This window comes from Phasianus colchicus, chromosome 15 (genome assembly GCF_987193195.1).
Source record: "Phasianus colchicus chromosome 15, bPhaCol1.hap1.1, whole genome shotgun sequence".
NCBI classification, from domain to species: domain Eukaryota; kingdom Metazoa; phylum Chordata; class Aves; order Galliformes; family Phasianidae; genus Phasianus; species Phasianus colchicus.
In genome coordinates this window covers 1,334,707-1,355,094 of record NC_143450.1, presented here as the reverse complement: position 1 = coordinate 1,355,094, position 20,388 = coordinate 1,334,707, and the positions used below count along the sequence as shown (strand labels likewise).

Here is a 20,388-nt window from a genome sequence, read left to right as displayed (position 1 = left end):
CATTCACGTCCCCTTGTCTCTTCAGAAATACTGTTGAGCAAGAGCACCATCATGGAAATATCCCCAGCTATTGCAGCTCCCGAAGATTCCCCCCCATGGCACAAGGAGGGAAAATTGGAGTGTTAATCTCCCATGTCAGATTTCCATATATGGGAGAAAAAATATCATCATAAAATAATTAGCACTCTGTATACCACATTCTATTACCAACATATCTCTTGCACCAGGCAGGTACCAGGGGAAGAGAACACCTCTGATGGGAGAAACAGCTAGATCAGGTGGAACCAAAGTCTCATCACAAGACACTAGAGAAGAATCACATCATTTTAATCAGTGTGCAGAGGAGACAAGAATGCCTGGCTAACTCAAGATACATGGAACTGACATTGCCAGATCCTCTGATGTCATCCTCAAACACAATGCCAAACCTAATATGGAAAAACAGTTCTCTCATTCTTGATCTTCCTTGTGATATTGTTCTACTCTGTATTTCAAAGCATGCTATTAGCATACATGGAATGGGAAAATATAACATGATGTGTGCTGCATCTTCTGTAGAAACAACTTGGTGGTACCAAAGAAAATATTTTGAAGAATTCTATACTTAGAATCATACAATCACAAGGTTGGAAAGGACCTACAAGATCATCTAGTCCAACCGTCCTCCATTACCATTGCTACCACAAGCAAAGGTTGTAAGATTGCTACTTGTTCAAAGGTTATTAAAAAAAAACCCCAAGAGCCAGTGGTCAACACAATTTTCATTTGTTACTGAGAAGGATCAATTAAAACAGCACAGCGCCTTCTAAGCAGATAAACTTGATGGACACCAGCACGGTTAGTAGACAGCAGAGATGTGGTGAGCAAAGAACAGCAGGAAAGGAGAAAAGTATCACCTTCAGAGAAGGCCAACGGGATGACCAAACATTGCTACTGGTTCTACTTTAAAACTCAGAAAAGACTGAAAGTCTATATATTACTTCAGAAACACACCTACAAGACAAAATGATTATAGGTAGGATAATCAAGTACATATACAAAACCCAACACAGGAGATGGTATGCTATGGAACAGCAGGACATGGAAGGTGTTGAACTGCCATCCTTATGGAAAATTAGACCTTGAAAGATTGAGACCATCAACACCCTTATCTACCTCAAATTTGACTTTGCATTCAAAGGTAGAATGCTCACATCAACACTGAACTCACAATCATATTCTCACTCCATTTTGCGGGAACAACGGAAGCATTGATATAGTTTCAACAATTCCCAAATGAGAGCAAGAGATTCATGACCAATGTATCAGATGAATTCATAACCTCATAATACATTTTATTCATCTGTACACCACATAATATCTCACGATCAGGTACTATCTCAACGCCTCCAGCTCCCATTTCCTACAGCCTCCTGGTAACATCCATTCCCCACTCTGAACATGGATACAGAAGACAAGCAGACATCTCCATTCTTGCCTTATGGCATGACACATGGTCTTCTCAATGACTTCCTTCTCTCTCAAGAAGAAGGAATTCCACCCAAGGTCATAGGAGCAAACAGACAGGCCCCACCCATTGTCTCTGCCATATTCATCTCCACCAAATGCCACACTTGCCTTTCCCACCCCAAATTCGGCTTTGACCTTCACAGACCTTCCCCATCAATGACAGCACCAAACCTGACAAATCCACTGAAGTACAGCAACATAGACAGTGCCTTGCACATTCTCTGAAGACAATGATTCATGTTTTGCAATAATTCCACAAATTGATAAGGAAATATTACACGGATGTGAGACAAGATAATTCTAATGTTAACGAGCAAGGCATTGTTATGTATCAAATGCTCGCAATAGTTATGTTTCAAGGGTTCTTTTCTATTACTGTTTACAAAAATAGGTAATGGTACTGGTTTTTGTGAAGGTATGGCTACTAATACAGAAAGAACGTCAATAGAGGCCATCCTGCCAATTCCCCATCAGGAACACAAATTTATAGTCAGAAAATCGTCAAGTCACAAGTGTCACCTTCCACACAATTCCTTCACAAGACAAAAGAAGAAGAGGAGGATAGAATTTTTGTCAAGAAACCAGGAGTGATTAACAGGACTGGCAGTGAACACCTGCTAGGCTGTCACCATAAGAGTGACCCTTTGTGACTTGTACTCCGTTAGCAGACTCAGCTGGAAAGACCGCGCATCATCAACCAAGAGCATTTGTAGACTCCAGGTCGTGACAGTGCCAATCAAAACCAGCACTGACTGCATTACAGGACAGAACATCCTGATCAGCCTCTCCAGCACCAAGAGTGGGGCTCCAAGCAAACCACTCTCAGGTTCCAGCACATCTAGTGTCCAGCACATCTAGTGTCACTCTCCTTCTAGAACTACACATGGCAAGATTAGATATATTTAATCCCAACATAGTTTCCCACATTAATATATAATACAAAACAATACATGATTAGAATGCCTTCAAATACAAACTGCAGAGAAGAGTTTTAAAGAAGTACCCAGAGCAAACCCTTCCATCTATCAGAAGAACAAAATTAATTACTCTGCAACAGAACAATTGCTGTTCAAGGAGCACACGCAAGGGACATCACTGTCAGCACTCAGATGTGACCAACAGACAAGCACAAACAATGCTCAGCCCCAAGGCTGCATCCCTCTGTCACAGGGAACAACAGAGTGGTAGGCAGGAACAGACTAGTAGGTAAGAACCGTCTATGGAGCAGAACAAGTATAAACATAAAAGAAAAGATAGAGCAATAGTTCATATCAACTTTCCCATTTCCATCATGAACACTGTCATATTAACCAATGTTGACAAATGTGTACCATGGGCAGAGGGAATCCTGCAATACCACTGTTACACATCATGTCTTTAGCAGATGAGACCCTAAGAAGAAACTGGACCTGATATGAGCACAGCCTACACTGAGCGTCACTAAAGACAGGAAATAGTGCCTGTTGGACATCCACCATGAGAATGACTCGCAGCTCATCAGTGTGAGGCTCTACTAGGCAACAGCACTTGTAGAACAAATGGCTCTATCGCATTGATTTTCTTCCATTAGGGAAAAAATCAGATACTGAGTGAATAGTGAAAACAAAAAGTTCCAAATCAACAACTGAGGAGCTTGTGCATGAATGTGAATGATAAATTAACAACAAATGGCAATTTCACACAAAAAGTCAAAAAATGCAACAGCAGTGCATGGATGGAACAGGAAGAAGAACTGACATCAAAAGTTCTTCTCCATACATTAAGAAACAATATGTCACAATCAGTGCAACACCAACATCATTGTTTTGTCAGCATGCTACAACAATTTTCCATAGCCACAAATGGAGAAGAATAGAAAGCTCAACCTTCAACAAAGCTTTTACAAACACAGCCCCAGGGCAAAATGGCTGGTGGATCACAACGACCAGAATGTCAAGCAGCCCTTCTGTGTTTACACAATGACAAACAGAAATGGTAAAACTCGTATCACAGCAGCTCACTGCAATTGAATTGAATCCATCAAAGGAAAACTCCTATACAGAACACCTAAACTCAGAGAATTTCCAAACCAACAACTAAAGAGCTCCGGGATGGACAAAACCATACAGGCAAATGATGAGTTAATATTTTCACAGAATTGCAAAAAAGAGACCAGTAAACAGAACAGCAAAGAATGGCTATAAGTTCAAATGGAACAGAGTTCAAAAGCACTTGTATTACCTTCATAATAGTAAAAAGATGTGTGAGAATTACGAAGACAGATATCCTAATAAAATCAGCATCAGATCCACAAAAATATTCCAGCATCACACATGGGGAGATAATCCAACACATATCGCTCTCAAATGCATTTATCAATAACAAGCACCGGAGCCCCAAGCAGACTCTGCTCATCAACAAAGTCCAACAGAATATGGCTGCCAGAACTCGCAGCTCCGGCAGAGAGAAGGAAGTACACGGAGGAGAACAAGAGAGAACAAGAAGACTAATGGAAAGACGAAGAAGGAAGGACAAAAACAAGGGACGAGCGGCGCGCGAGAGATACTGACCGTGTCCAGCAGGGAGGGCGCGTCGTGCGGCGTCTCCTTCGGCGCGGGGCCGGGCGGCGGCGGGCAGTTGGGGCTGAACACCATCAGGTCGCTCTTGCCCGCGCCGTCCGTGGCCACGCACAGGCTCCGGCTCTGGCGCTGCGAGTACGACCAGCTGCCCACCTCGCTGGCGCACACCAGCGTCGCCGGCCCGGGCCCGGGCCCCGCCAGCACGGCCGCCCGCGGCGCCCAGCGCCCGGCCCCGTACAGCACCACCGCCAGCACCAACAGGCTCGACACCGCGCAGATGGCCGCCACCAGCCACACGTTCGTCGCCGACGCCGACGCCGATGATCCGCCCTCCGCGCCCGCCGCCGGCCGCAGCCCCGCCCCCGCCGACACCGACACCGCCCCCGCCGCCGCCGCCAGCGCCGCCTCGGCGCCCTCCACCAGCGACACGCTCAGCGTGGCCGTGGCCGAGCGCGGCGGCTCGCCGTGGTCCCGCACCACGATCAGCAGCCTCTGCCGCGGGCCGTCCGCCTCCTCCAGCGCCCGCGCCGTGCTCACCTCGCCGCTGTACAGCCCCACGCGGAACGGGCCCTCGCCCCGCGGCTCCCGCAGCTCGTAGCGCAGCCACGCGTTGTAGCCCGAGTCCGCGTCCACCGCGCGGATCTTCGCCACCACCTGCCCCGCCGGAGCACCCCACGCCGCCCGCGCCCACAGCGACCACGACGACACGACCGAGCCCGACGAGCCCGGAGATCCCGCCGAGCCCGACGCGCGCGACCCCGGCTCCGCCGCCTCCGCCGCCTCCGCCGCCTCCGCCGGCTCCGCCGCCTCGCCCGCAGCCCAGGGCCCCGGCCCGCCGCCCGCCAGCGGCAGCAGCGCCGGCGCGTTGTCGTTCTCGTCCACCACGAACAGCTGCACCGTGGCGTTGCCGCACAGCGGCGGCTCCCCCGCGTCCACCGCCCGCACCTCGAACTGCAGCACCTGCAGCTCCTCGTAGTCCAGCGGCCGCAGCGCCCGCAGACGCCCGCTCTCCGCGTCCACCGACACGTAGCTCGACGCCGGACGCCAGCCCGAGCCCGAGCCCGAGCCCGCGCCCGTCCCCGCGCCGCCCTCCGACACCGAGTAGCTCACGCGCCCGTTGCCCGCCTCGTCCGGGTCCCGCGCCCACAGCCGCGCCAGCTCCGCGCCCGCCGCGTTGTTCTCCCGCGCCAGCACCGTGTACACGGCCTGCGCGAACGCCGGCGCGTTGTCGTTCACGTCCGACACCGGCACCCGCAGCCCGCGGCTGGCGCGCAGCGGCGGCGCCCCGCCGTCCTCCGCCCGCACCTCCACCTCGTACTCCGACACCCGCTCCCGGTCCAGCGCCTCCCGCAGCACCAGCGAGTACGAGCCCGCGAACGTCGCCACCAGCCCGAACGGCGACGGCGGCCGCACCGCGCACCGCACCCGCCCGTTCGGCCCCGAGTCCCGGTCCGACACGCTCAGCAGCGCCACCACCGTCCCCAGCGCCGCGTCCTCGGGCACCGGCACCGACAGCGACGTCACCCACACCTCGGGCGCGTTGTCGTTCACGTCCACCACCTCCACCACCACCTTGCAGTGGCCCGACAGTGGGGGCCAGCCCTTATCTTTTGCCCTTACGTGCAGGTCATACAAAGAAACTGTCTCATAATCCAAGGGACCCGTGAGTCTGATCTGCCCACTGTTTGCATCGATAGTAAAAATATCAGAGGCAGACGGAGGACTGAAAGTATCAATTTCATAAATCATTTCGCTGTTAATTCCATCGTCCGGATCTGTGGCATTCACTCTCACCACCAGCGTCCCCTGTACCGCGTCTTCAGACAGCTGCACTTTATACACCGACTGGTTGAACTGCGGCGCGTTGTCGTTCGCATCCAGCACCGAGATCACCAGCTGCACCGTGCCCGTCAGCGCCGGCCTGCCCCCGTCACTCGCCGTCAACACCAAGCGGTGCTCCGGCACCGATTCGCGGTCCAGAGGTTTTGTAAGCACCAGGAACAGAGATTTACTACGCGAATCACTGTTTTCTTCCTCTATACTGAAGTGTTCGGAGGGGCTCAATGTATACGAGAGCTGCGCGTTCGAACCGATATCCGCATCCGACGCGCCCTCCAGCGGGAAACGGGTCCCAGGCAGAGAAGATTCCGCGATGCTGATGTTTTTGGAGGCGGCGGGGAAGCGCGGGGCATTGTCGTTGATGTCGGTGACCTCCACCTCCACGTGGAAGACGCGCAGCGGCCGCTCCAGCAGCACCTCCAGGCGCAGGGCGCACGGCGCGCTCTTCCCGCACAGCTCCTCCCGGTCCAGCCGCGAGCTCACCACCAGCGCCCCGCTCGCCCCGCTCACCTCCACGCTCGCCCGCCGGCCCCGCGACACCAGCCGCAGCCGCCGCGCCTCCGCCTCGCCCGCCTCCAGGCCCAGGTCCTGCGCCAGCCGCCCCACCACCGTGCCGGCCTCCGCTTCCTCCGGCACCGAGTAGCGCACCTGCCCGCCGCCCAGCGCCCAGGCCGCCTGCAGCACCAGCACCGCGGCCGCCCAGCTCCGACGCGATGCTCCACCGCCGACCATCGCCCTCAGCGCCGCACCGCTCCTTCTCCACGCCACGCACCTCACCACCTGCCTGCTACAAACCCTCCGCCCGCGCTCGCCCCCACAATCCTTCCTCACGGGACGCGCGTCCTCCTCCCCGCCGCTCGCTCTTGCTCTGCTTTCTTTTCCATGGGCACCGGAAGGTGTTCCCCTCCCTTTCCCCGATCGCATCGCGCGTTCCTTAGCTCGGAGCGGCATCATGTGGCTCGCGGAGGGAATTGCCTCTGTGCTTCTCTGCGTATCGCGCTGCTCTCTGTTTGGCTTTATTTCCATTTTCTGTTCCTTATGCACCTATTTATTTATTTACCTATTTATTTCGGAAGACGTGTACTGCGCATTTTTAAATGTTCTCCTTTAATAGAAATAAATATCTGCTGAAATGAAACAAGACGCCAAATAATCTTTCACTCTTGTTTTCCAGTGTAAATGGGTGTACTGTGGAAAGTATTGAATGTATTTGTTGGTAGTGGGACAGATCCCACTATTACTTAGAGCTGCTGTCCTATTAAAAATCTTGTGGTATATGTTAAATTTCTCCGTAAGCACACTCTATTCAGGTTTATTTCTAGACATTTCTTGCAGCAAGATAATCTGAACCATCACTTGTGTCAAACACACTGGGAAGCAGAGATTCTCAGGCTCTTGGTATAATACTTAGAAGGACGGAACGCAGGGAAGAAAGTGGGAACAGATTCTCTTCTTCCATTCGTGGTCACAGAATTACAGTATTAGACATTTATAAGGCTTGGAAGCGACCAGTAGTGATCACTGAGTCTGTCCCCTGTGGCAAAGCACATTCCCTACAGCGACTGCACACGTAGGCACCTCGATAGGTATTGAATCCAAAGAAGCAGACTTCGCAACCTCTCTGGGAAGGCTGTTCCAGATATCTGTCACGCTGACAAAGAATTTTATTCTTCTCTTTGAATTGAACTTCCTCATGTTTCACTTCCTTGCCATTGCCACTTGTTCCATTGTTGCTCACCAATGAAAACAGTCCACCCTTACTGACATGACTGCTGCACTATGGATATTTATAAACATTGATGAGAAGCCCCCTCAGCTTTCTCTCCATGGTGAACAGACCCAGCTCTCTCAGCCTTTCTTCTTATGGGAGATGCTCATGGCCCTCAATTTGTCACCTTCTGCTGCACTCTTTCTACGATATCCCTGTCTTTTTTGAACTGGGGAGCCCAGAACTTGACAGGTGTGGCTTCACTGGTGCAGAGTAGAGAGGAAGGATCACCTCCCTCATCCTGCTGGCCATTCTCCTTTGAATGCAACCTATTTGCCTGGATATCATTGGTCTTCTTGGAAACCATTGGAAGCAGGAGAGAGACTAGATGCCCTGGGCATGGGTGGGTAGAAGAGCAAACAAGTTATTGGCAAGATGCTTCCTTCTGACAAGACAAAGTTGAGATTTTGGGTTTGGAGTCTGGATTTTCCATTTTTATGAGTACTTTTTTTTAAACTATTTGTCCTTACCATTTGTTACAGACATGCTGGTGGACAGGAATGATGGACTCAGGAGCTAAATGCTACCATACTCCTCTGCCCTGTTCCTGAAAACAGGCTGAGCATCTTAACCCATGAGGAAAAATTCACCACCTGCCCACACAGTTCTTCTCTGCCATCCTTTATATTCACCAGCACCTGCACTGCACAACAGCAGGAGTCAGGCCGAGGTGGAAAGTAGCTCACGTCTTCAACAACCGGCACACAAAAAGAGAACACGCTTAAGGGTCAAGCAACATGTTCGGCTTACATTTCTCCTTGCTTTCATGCTCCAACTTACCACAGTTTCATGTGGAAATCTGTCACTGAAGTACTGAAGACTGTCAGTCTTCCATGGAACAGCAAAGATGTCTGGAGTCCAGATCCATATGTACTCCTTGATGCCAGCAAGGTTTGGTTTAGACCATATGAATCTAAATTCAAAATGCAAAGATGAACTCTTCTTTCTCCCACGTCTTTGTTTCTTACCTGCATTGGTATGCACATGACTACCAGAAAGCTACAAACAACATGGCAAAACCCCCAAAATTAACAGTCCATCCAATATAAAAATACCAAAACTAAACAGTGCCAAAATTAACAGTAGTCTACTGATCACATATAATTTTAATATGAACAACCTACCTGGAGTATGGCTGAATTTAAGTTAAGAAAAAGAACACTACCCTGATTAGTATGCAGTTCTCATTCACACACATCTATCACAATGGAAGCAACAGGGAGACATGAAAGCTAATGACATTCACTCCATCACAACCTCAGATCACTAAAGTAGAACATCCAGACCCCCGACTCACGGCCAGCTGCTCAAATGTGTGCAATCTGACAGCAGCCAGAAGTCAGCATACTACATCTCATCCACTCTCACCAACATATTTCCAGTGTGAGAGAAGAGAAACAACAGAATGGGACATTCTCATAACAATAGACATAAAGCTGAAAGATCCCATCGCACTTCAATAAAACACAAGGTTTGTCAATACCTTTATTAAATAGGAGCACTTCTTCCCATCCTGATGAGGAATACCAGCAGAGGAAGATCACAAGGAGATTCAGAGAACTCAGTCAAAATCATCAATATTGGGAAAAACTTCTGTATGAGAAGCAACATTTCACATCCAAACACAAGTGAACGAAGGTACATATGGAAGATGATTTCACAAGCAGGAAAACCACAAGTACAACAGAAGTGAGGACATGCAGAATCTGACTGCTCAGAGTACAGATGTACGTCCCACTCTGTCCATGACCCATGGCTGTGCAGATCCTCAACTGCCCTCATCACTGACAGCATGAACAGCACGACAGCTGCAGAAACTCAGAGTCTGCCATGCCTTTCCCAGTGGCACAAACTGCACCATGAACACACTGCATCTTCTAAGTAATCTCACATGGAAATGATAAAAAGAAATACATCTGATTTCTTACAGATTCTGACATTGGTACAAGCACAGCTGTGAGCAACTTTCACAATATGTGAGAGAAAGATTCATCAGAAAGTTGACAGCACTTTTCATCCCACATCCCATTATCAAGGCATTTCCTCTACTGGGCTAGTGCCAGAGTGAGAGACTGGACCTGATGGGAGGAACTGCTCACCCCATTGCTAAGACAAACTTTTCAGGCTCACAGAAAGAACTGCATTGTTCTTACCAGCCCTCATGGGAGATAAGAAAGCCTGGCACCACAGCATATACTGAAACAGCACTTCAGAGTCAACATCCTCAAAAGTCATCCACATTAAAAAAATTTTTGCCTAATACGGAAAAATTATTCTTCCTTTGCTTGTTCAACCTCTGGTTAATCTTCCATAACTCTCTCTTTCAAACCACTAATATCATACATGGAAATGGAACCCCGAACAAGGGCCTGTGCTGCACCATCCTCTCTGGCAAGGCCTTGTGGTATTAAAGTGAAAACAATGTGAAAAGAATCAACCACATGCCAATGATATCCACATATCAGGACTGTTTCTATGAACGATCAGTAAAAAAAAGGACACTGTTTCTCAGAACACAAACTTGGAAGACACCAGCATGATTTGCCAAAAGCAGTGATGCGGTGAGTAAACACAGCTTCGCAGGTGTGACCGCCAACAAGAAAACAGCATTAAAATATGAAAAAAAGAAAAAAAAAAAAAAAAAAAAGGACTTCATTTCACAATGCTCCATATGCTACTCTTTCTATTTGAGCATCAAGTATTCATGCTCAGGAGAAGATTGAAAGGCCAGACTGCACATCACTTCCAAAACAGGACTACAGTGCAGAATGATTCTAGGAAGAAAGAACAAGAGTGTACAGAAATTGAAATATCAATGTGGAAGCAGGTAAGTTATGGAACAGCAGGACAGGGATGGTGTTGAATTGCTCTCTTTTGAAATAATCAGATGTTGAAAGGATGAGGCTCTCAGCAGCCTCACCTCACTGTAAGATTTAGCATAGCGTAAGAGTTAAAACACTCATGCTATCATGGAACTCTACTGCAATACCCTGCTCTGTTACTCAGGAATGTCAGAATTGTCTACATGCAGTTCAAGAAACCCAGTAGGATAGGAAGGGATTCATGACTACTATTCAGAACACCTAAAGACAGGGTGGTCACACCAACATCATGTTATGGAAGATATGGAAAATATCCACAAGATATGGAAGGTATCCAAGTGCCAGAGCCTTCTCTTAAACTCCAAATGCCACAATGAACATGGATACAGAAGACAAGAAGACATCACTCACTCTTATCTTATGGGAAGTCTTGAGGGCTTCTAATGATTGCCTTTCCCCTCAAGGATCGGGATTTCCACCCACGGTTGTACACATGATAAAAAAGCCAGCCTCCATTCCAGCTTCTACTCCCTTTCCCACTCCAGCATTGACTCTGCCCTTCACTGACCCATTTCATCAATCAAAGCACGAAGTCCAACCTCCCCAAAGGAACGGTGCCATATAAGCAGTGCCAGACTAACTTTCTACAGATGGTCCTCAATAATTTGCAATGCTTCTGCAAATTCAGATGGAATTATTAAAAAGGAATTTCTAATATTAATCAGTACTGCAACTTTATGCTTCAGATGGACAGTATAGGGGGGCTTCAAAGACAGTTCCCTTCTTTCATCTTTTGGTTTTAAAAAAGGCATAGGAATTTTGGGAGAAGCTACAGCTAATGATGAAAACACTGAAAGAATATCAAGAGGTTAAGTACATCCTGCCCAAACCAAAGTCTACAATCAGAAAACTCTCCAGGCACAACTGTCACCTTGCGTTACATCTCCTTCAATGGACAATGAAAGAAGAAGAGGTCAGAATTTTTGACAAGAAACCATGACTGATAACAGTGAAATCAGGGACAACAACAGTCAATAGCATGTGCTGGACTGATGCCACAACACTGATTCTTTGTGACTTCCAGGCCTTCAACAATTCCACCGGGAAATGCTGCACACCATGAACTAGCAGGATATGTAGAGTCAGGATCATGAGGTGGCAAATCAAAAGAGGCACTGATTTCCTCTGGGACAGAACATCATAAACACTGATGCTCCATGCCCAGCAGCAGGACCAAAGCTCTGATAAACAAAGCCCAGCATACCAGCAGCTTTAGAACCTACAATCACCATTGAGAACCACAAACGGCAACAACATATGACAGGTTACACCCCAAAACACGTTCACTGCTCAACCAATAACCACATAAATTCATAGATAAAGTAAAAATAAAACAATTTTCATTTGAAAGGTTTTGAGTGCTAACTGTAGAAAAGAGTGGAACAGAAGTACCCTGAGCCATCCCCTCTCTCAACCTTTGGAACAAAAATTCATAGCTTCACATCATTTGACCTGTTCTACAAGAAACACGCTGAAGGGACATCACTGTCAGCACTCTGAGCTGACCAACAGACTCAGCACTGGGACTGCACTCCTCTCTCAGTGGGAACAACATAGGCATTGGCAAGAACTGGTACAGAGAGCCTGCAGCTTTGGAAAAGATACAGCAAAAGTCCATAATCACTTTCCTACTTTAATTGTGACTTTATCTGACAAATCTGTGCAAAGGAATATACACTAAGGACTGAGAGAACACAGAAATAACGATCAATGTACTGCATGGGGTCTCATACAGAGAAGAATCAAAGAAAAAACAGACGTTACCAGCACAATCACACTCCACATTATTAAAAGCAGAGGAAAGTGCCAGGTGGACCACCACCACCAGAATGATCCTACATGTCTAGCAGACCTTCAGTATCATGCACTACGAGAAACAGCACTGGTAGAACTCATGTCACAACAGTTCTATGTGCATGACTAAAAACCATCTCAGCAAAACTTCTAGTCAGGGTAGCTAAACTCAGAAAGAAACTCCAAACCAAAAACTAAGTAGACTCGGGATAAAAAAAAAACCTAGATGCAAATGTTAAAAACACAAGCACACAGAATTGCACAAAACAGACCCATAAACAGAAAAGCAAACAACAGCTGTAAGTTGTAGAGGAACAGAACCAATCAGTGTAAGCCCTAATTATGCTACAGAAAAAATGACGTGTGAGAACAAGCAAGAAACCAACGTTACTGTATCAGCAAAATAAGATCCAACAATTTTCTAGCATCGAATGTGGAGAGAAAATTGCAAATAAAACACACACAACACATATCTCAAAAACGAGCATCCAAGCCCCCGGCAGAAACTGCTCTGAAACAGAGTTCCATAGCAGTGCAACAGGGGAACGAGGCTGTCAGAAAACGAAGCAGGGCACAGAGGATGTGAAGGAAGAAAAGGACGCAGAGAAAAGGGAAGAGAACCAAATAAAAACAAGTAATAAAGAAAGAAAGAAAGAAAGAAAGAAAGAAAGAAAGAAAGAAAGAAAGAAAGAAAGAAAGAAAGAAAGAAAGAAAGAAAGAAAGAACGAACAGGAAGGAAGACGGTATCAAAGGAATGATCAGCCCGGGAGAAGCACTGACCGTGTCCAGCAGGGAGGGCGCGTCGTGCGGCGTCTCCTTCGGCGCGGGGCCGGGCGGCGGCGGGCAGTTGGGGCTGAACACCATCAGGTCGCTCTTGCCCGCGCCGTCCGTGGCCACGCACAGGCTCCGGCTCTGGCGCTGCGAGTACGACCAGCTGCCCACCTCGCTGGCGCACACCAGCGTCGCCGGCCCGGGCCCCGCCAGCACGGCCGCCCGCGGCGCCCAGCGCCCGGCCCCGTACAGCACCACCGCCAGCACCAACAGGCTCGACACCGCGCAGATGGCCGCCACCAGCCACACGTTCGTCGCCGACGCCGCCGCCGATGATCCGCCCTCCGCGCCCGCCGCCGGCCGCAGCCCCGCCCCCGCCGACACCGACACCGCCCCCGCCGCCGCCGCCAGCGCCGCCTCGGCGCCCTCCACCAGCGACACGCTCAGCGTGGCCGTGGCCGAGCGCGGCGGCTCGCCGTGGTCCCGCACCACGATCAGCAGCCTCTGCCGCGGGCCGTCCGCCTCCTCCAGCGCCCGCGCCGTGCTCACCTCGCCGCTGTACAGCCCCACGCGGAACGGGCCCTCGCCCCGCGGCTCCCGCAGCTCGTAGCGCAGCCACGCGTTGTAGCCCGAGTCCGCGTCCACCGCGCGGATCTTCGCCACCACCTGCCCCGCCGGAGCACCCCACGCCGCCCGCGCCCACAGCGACCACGACGACACGACCGAGCCCGACGAGCCCGGAGATCCCGCCGAGCCCGACGCCCGCGACCCCGGCTCCGCCGCCTCCGCCGCCTCCGCCGGCTCCGCCGCCTCGCCCGCAGCCCAGGGCCCCGGCCCGCCGCCCGCCAGCGGCAGCAGCGCCGGCGCGTTGTCGTTCTCGTCCACCACGAACAGCTGCACCGTGGCGTTGCCGCACAGCGGCGGCTCCCCCGCGTCCACCGCCCGCACCTCGAACTGCAGCACCTGCAGCTCCTCGTAGTCCAGCGGCCGCAGCGCCCGCAGACGCCCGCTCTCCGCGTCCACCGACACGTAGCTCGACGCCGGACGCCAGCCCGAGCCCGAGCCCGAGCCCGAGCCCGCGCCCGTCCCCGCGCCGCCCTCCGACACCGAGTAGCTCACGCGCCCGTTGCCCGCCTCGTCCGGGTCCCGCGCCCACAGCCGCGCCAGCTCCGCGCCCGCCGCGTTGTTCTCCCGCGCCAGCACCGTGTACACGGCCTGCGCGAACGCCGGCGCGTTGTCGTTCACGTCCGACACCGGCACCCGCAGCCCGCGGCTGGCGCGCAGCGGCGGCGCCCCGCCGTCCTCCGCCCGCACCTCCACCTCGTACTCCGACACCCGCTCCCGGTCCAGCGCCTCCCGCAGCACCAGCGAGTACGAGCCCGCGAACGTCGCCACCAGCCCGAACGGCGACGGCGGCCGCACCGCGCACCGCACCCGCCCGTTCGGCCCCGAGTCCCGGTCCGACACGCTCAGCAGCGCCACCACCGTCCCCAGCGCCGCGTCCTCGGGCACCGGCACCGACAGCGACGTCACCCACACCTCGGGCGCGTTGTCGTTCACGTCCAGCACCTCCACCACCACCTTGCAGTGGCCCGACAGTGGGGGTGTGCCCTTATCTCTCCCTTCAATTTGCAACTCGCACAGACGGACGATCTCATAATCAAGGTCTTTCTGGAGCCGGATCTCCCCCGTCCGCGGATCAATGCTAAACGAATCTCTCTGAGATGCAGGAACAGAACTGACGATGCTGTAGGAAAACTCCTGATTAATTCCCTCGTCCGGGTCCGTGGCTGCCACTCGCGCCACCAGCGTGCCCTCCGCCGCGTCCTCCGGCAGCTGCACTTTATACACCGACTGGTTGAACTGCGGCGCGTTGTCGTTCGCATCCAGCACCGAGATCACCAGCTGCACCGTGCCCGTCAGCGCCGGCCTGCCCCCGTCACTCGCCGTCAACACCAAGCGGTGCTCCGACACCGACTCGCGGTCCAGAGATTTTGTAAGCACCAAGAACAACGATTCCAAATTCTCCTCTCCACGCTGCACATCCAGAGCGAAGTACTCGGAAGGGCTCAATGTATACGAGAGCTGCGCGTTCGAACCGATATCCGCATCCGACGCGCCCTCTAGCGGGAAACGCGATCCGGGCAGCGACAGTTCCGCGATGCTGATGTTTTTGGAGGCGGCGGGGAAGCGCGGGGCATTGTCGTTGATGTCGGTGACCTCCACCTCCACGTGGAAGACGCGCAGCGGCCGCTCCAGCAGCACCTCCAGGCGCAGGGCGCACGGCGCGCTCTTCCCGCACAGCTCCTCCCGGTCCAGCCGCGAGCTCACCACCAGCGCCCCGCTCGCCCCGCTCACCTCCACGCTCGCCCGCCGGCCCCGCGACACCAGCCGCAGCCGCCGCGCCTCCGCCTCGCCCGCCTCCAGGCCCAGGTCCTGCGCCAGCCGCCCCACCACCGTGCCGGCCTCCGCTTCCTCCGGCACCGAGTAGCGCACCTGCCCGCCGCCCAGCGCCCAGGCCGCCTGCAGCACCAGCACCGCGGCCGCCCAGCTCCGACGCGATGCTCCACCGCTGACCATCGCCCTCAACGCCGCACCGCTCCTTCTCCACGCCAAGCACCTCACCACCTGCCTGCTACAAACCCTCCGCCCGCGCTCGCCCCCACAATCCTTCCTCACGGGACGCGCGTCCTCCTCCCCGCCGCTCGCTCTTTCTCTGCCTTCTTTTCCATGGGCACCGGAAGGTGTTCCCCTCCCTTTCCCCGACCGCATCGCGCGTTCCTTAGCTCGGAGCGGCATCATGTGGCTCGCGGAGGGAATTGCCTCTGTGCTTCTCTGCGTACAGCGCTGCATTCAATCCGACTTCTTCTTATTTTCCATTCTTTATACATCAGTTTACTTCTTTTCTTTTTATTTTACTTATTTTTTCTTGCCTTCTTCTTTCTTTTTTTTTTTTCCCGAAGATGGATCCTCCGTAATCTTCAGTGTTCTCGTTCAGTACAAGTGCAGATCACTGCAATGCAATGAGTCACCAATTGTTCATTCACGCTCGTCCTCCAATTGAAATGGTTGAGCCATTAAATGTATTGAATGAATTCGTCGGTTAGTGGGGTTGATCGTACAAATACTGAGATCACTGTTCTCTTGTTGTAGAACGGATTTTTTTTTTCAACCATGCTCCATTCAACTGTCTTTCAAGACATTTCTCACAGCAAAATAACCTGCACAGTCACTTGTTCCAAACACACTGTGAAGCGGTGATACGCATCATTCTGGTGTTTATCTTACAAGGCACATGGAATAAGATTCTTTTCTTCCACTAGTCGTCATAGAATTAGGGGATCTCAGAATTGCTGGGCTTGGAAGCGGCCTCTTGAGATCCCTGAGTCCACTCCCCATGCTTTGGCAGGTTCCTTACAGCAAATTGCACAGGTAGGCATCCAGACGTGTCTTCAATTTCTCCAGAGAAGGAGACTCCACAACCTCTCTGGGCAGCCTATTCCAGAGCTCTACCACTCTGACCTTAAAGAAGTTTATTCCTGTGTTTGAATGGATCTTCCTTCTGTTCCAGTTTCTAGCCACTGCCATTTGTTCTCTTCTTGCTCACCAAGGAAAACAGTCCACCCATCGACTTGTCTGTCATAATTTAGATATTTAGAAACAGTGATTAGAACCCCCTTCAGCCTTCTCTTCTTCATGCTGAACAGATTCAGGTCTCCCAGCCTTCCTATGTAATGGAGATGCTCCATGGCAATAATCGTCTTTGTCATCCTCTGCTGGACTCTTTCTAGGAAGTCCATGCCTTTTTGAACTGGGGAGCCCAGAACTGGACACGGTGCCACAGATGTGGTCTCAGTGGGACAGAGAAGAGGGAAAGGATCACTTCCCTCAACTTCCTGGCCATATTCCTTTTAATGCAACCTATTTGCTCATGACCAAACTGTTGGCCATCAGGGCAGAGGTTGCTCAGCTTTGCACAGCTTCTCTCCAGCAGATCAGCTCCAAATGCGTTTTGATACATGCAGTTATTCCTCCCAGGTGTGAGACTCTAAACTTGTAATGCAAACCTCTTCAGGTTCCCCTATGCCCAACTTGACAGTCTCCTTGTCCAGGTCTCCTTCAGTGGCAGCACAGCCTTCCCGTGAGTCAGACACTATTAGCAGCTTTGCATCATCTGCAAACTTTCTGACAGTAGAGTCTATGCCTTCATCCAGATGACTGAAGAAGATGCTGAGTGAAACTGGACCCAGCACTGACAAACCTTGCACACATGGTAGAGGGTGGTTTGGTGGTCACTTCTGCCAGATCCCTCATCACTTGTGGATGCACACCATTGGCTCCAGGGATGTTTTTGTGAAGTGCTCAAAGATAACAGATTGCAGAACAAGAACAAACTGCGAGTACTGACAGTAAGTCACCGCTTCCCTGCAGATAAAACCTGTCAGATGCAGAGGTGAGACGAAATGCACTGAGCATGGGTGGGCAGAAATGCAAACACACTGTCATATTTTCGAGATGTTTCCTTCAGACAAGATAAGGTTGATATTTTGGGTTTGGCTTCTATGGATTATCCATTTTCCTGTACATGTAAGATTTCAATTTGTCCTCAGCATTTGCTGCACACATGTGGTGGACAAGCATGCTGGATCCAGAAGCTAAACTTTACCATTCTTCTCTGCCGTGTCACTGAAAAGCGGGAAAAAAAGAAGCACCACCTGCCTACACAGCTCTCTTCTGACACCCTTTGCTTACAGCACCACCTGCACTACACAACAGCAGCAGTCAGGCCAAGGCAGTGAGCAAGTTGCATCTTCATGTCTTACAGCTCACAAACATCAAAGACAACCCAGGGTCAAGCAACACGCTTCTGCCTACAATTCTCTTTGCTTTCATGCTCCAACTTATCGCTGACTCAAGCGTAAATCTGCCACTTCAGTGCTGAAGACTGTCAGGCTACCATGGAACAGTAATGATGCCTAAAGTCCAGGTCCATATGTACTCCCCGATGCCAGTGGGATTTGATTTATACCATATGAGTTCAGAGTCAAAATGTAATGATGTATTCCACTTTCTCCCATGATTTTGTATCTTACCTGAATTGGTATACACATGACTACTAGAACGATAAAAGAAATAGAACAACAGCCCAAAAATATACACTCCAACATAAAATACGCCAACAAAACAGTGAGAAAATGTACAGTCATCTGCTGATCACATTCTTTTAATATGAACAACTTACCTTTAGTATGGCAGTAGTAGTTGCTGCTTATGAAGAAAAAGTGCACTATCATTGATCCGTGCACAGCGCTCCCTGGCACAAATTTATCACAATGCATGCAACAGGGAGACATGAAAGCTAATGACATTCACTCCATCACAACCTCAGATCACAAAAGTAGAAATTTCAGACCCCAGACTCAACTACTCAAAGGTGTACAATCTGACAGCAGCCAGAAGCCAGCACAATACATCTCATCCACTCTCACCAATGCGTTTCCAGTGTGAGAGAAGAAAAAACGCAGAGCGAGATTCATAAAGGAGGAGAGAAAAAAAAACAGACAGGTACCATAACACTACAGTTAAAAATACGGTTTGCCTCTTTAACATACAGGAGCACTTCTTTCCAACCAGAATAGAAACATCAGCAGAGAGAAGATCACAAGGTACAAAGAATGCAGCTGGAAGCATCAACACTGGGAAAAACTCCTGTATGAAAAGGATCATTCCACATTCAAACACAAGTGAATAAAGGCACATAAGGAAGATGACTTCACAGGCAGCAACTACAACAGCGAGTGAGGACACACATAATTTGACTCCTCAGGGCACCACAGAGGCTCATCACACCTCACAGATGGCCTTGCAGTCAAAGGTCACTTGGTGGAAGACCTCCCCACGTCCCACTGAAGACAATATCACTGTGCTGCTCCCATTCTGGTTCTTTCTCTACATAAGGAAAAGCAGATGCCCAAGGAAAACAGCTGAGAGTCAATTCAAACCCATAGTGCAAGGAACAGTGACAGAAGGAATGACTCATAACCTTCTATGATAAGGTATAAAAGCTGAAATTCTGGAGGTTTTCAGAGAAAGCAGGCCAGCCAGCACACTGTACTTGGCCTCCTCTCCACAATTAATTCTTGCAACCTCCGTCTCAGGCCATGGCGAGTAGTATCTCCAGTCAAACATTTACAGCTCGTGACCACCAATTTACTATTTCATCTACCAAAGCATCATCGCTTCCCTTGCACAAGACTCTTCACTGGTAAAAACTTTCAGGATCAAACACCCAGGCCACACTAGGTGCTGCTCACATGATCACTATCACAACACATGCACATTGATCCACCCCATTGTCTGGGCAATGCTCTAAGCCCACCCTGATCACGACCCATGGATGTGCAGATCTTCATCTTCCCTCATCTGTGACAGCACAAACAGCTGGGTAACTGCAGAAACACACACTGCCTCCCAGCCTCTTCCCAGCGAAAGAAACTGCACTCTCAAGGTTCTGCAGCTTCTAATAAATCTCATGTGGAAATTATAAGATGAATTACATCTGACTTCATTCAGATTGTGGCATTAGTACTGGCCATTCATCAGAAAGTAGACGGCATTCTGCTTCTCACATCCCAGTACCAAACACATTTCCTACATCAGGCAGGTGTCAAAGAAAGAGACTGCATTCGGTGGAGGAATTTATCACCTCTTTGCAAAACATGTTTTTAAGGCACACAGAAATAATCACATGGATTTTATCTGCACTCATGGGAGACAAGAAAGCCTGGCACCACAGCATATATTGAAACAACACTGCAACATCCTGTACAGTTTCCCGCTTTAACAAACATTTGCCTAGCATGGAAAAACTGATACTTTCATTACTTGTTCTACCTTTGTTTGTCATTCCATAAGTCTCCATTTCAAATCGCTAATATCATACATGGAAATAGAACACAGAATATGGGTTGTGCTACATCATCCTCTCCAGAAACTCTTTGTGGTATTATTAAAGTGATAAGAGTGTAAAAAGAAACACCCACATGCCAATGATATCCACATATCAGGACTATTTCTATGAAAGATCAGTAAAAGAGGACACTGTTTCTGATGACACAAACTTGGTAGACACCAGCATGATTTGCCACAAGCAGAGATGTGGAGAGTAAACACAGCTTCACAGGTGTGGCCGCCAACAAGAAAACAGCATCATATAATATGGAAGAAAAAAATGGACTTCATTTCATGATGCTCCATTACTGTGACA

General features: G+C 50.4%; 1 protein-coding gene and 1 pseudogene across 1 annotated transcript; both read right to left on the bottom strand.

Annotated features, from left to right (window-relative positions):
* Window positions 1-3,893: 3,893 nt before the first annotated feature.
* Window positions 3,894-7,155, bottom strand: LOC149915814 (protocadherin alpha-2-like). The gene has a single exon (XM_090150896.1). It carries the CDS (start codon window positions 6,930-6,932, stop codon window positions 3,903-3,905), a length of 3,030 nt encoding a protein of 1,009 aa, XP_090007022.1. The 5' UTR covers window positions 6,933-7,155; the 3' UTR covers window positions 3,894-3,902.
* Window positions 7,156-13,070: 5,915 nt separating this feature from the next.
* LOC149915813 (protocadherin alpha-2 pseudogene) lies at window positions 13,071-15,701 on the bottom strand (annotated as a pseudogene).
* Between the last annotated feature and the right edge of the window lie 4,687 nt (window positions 15,702-20,388).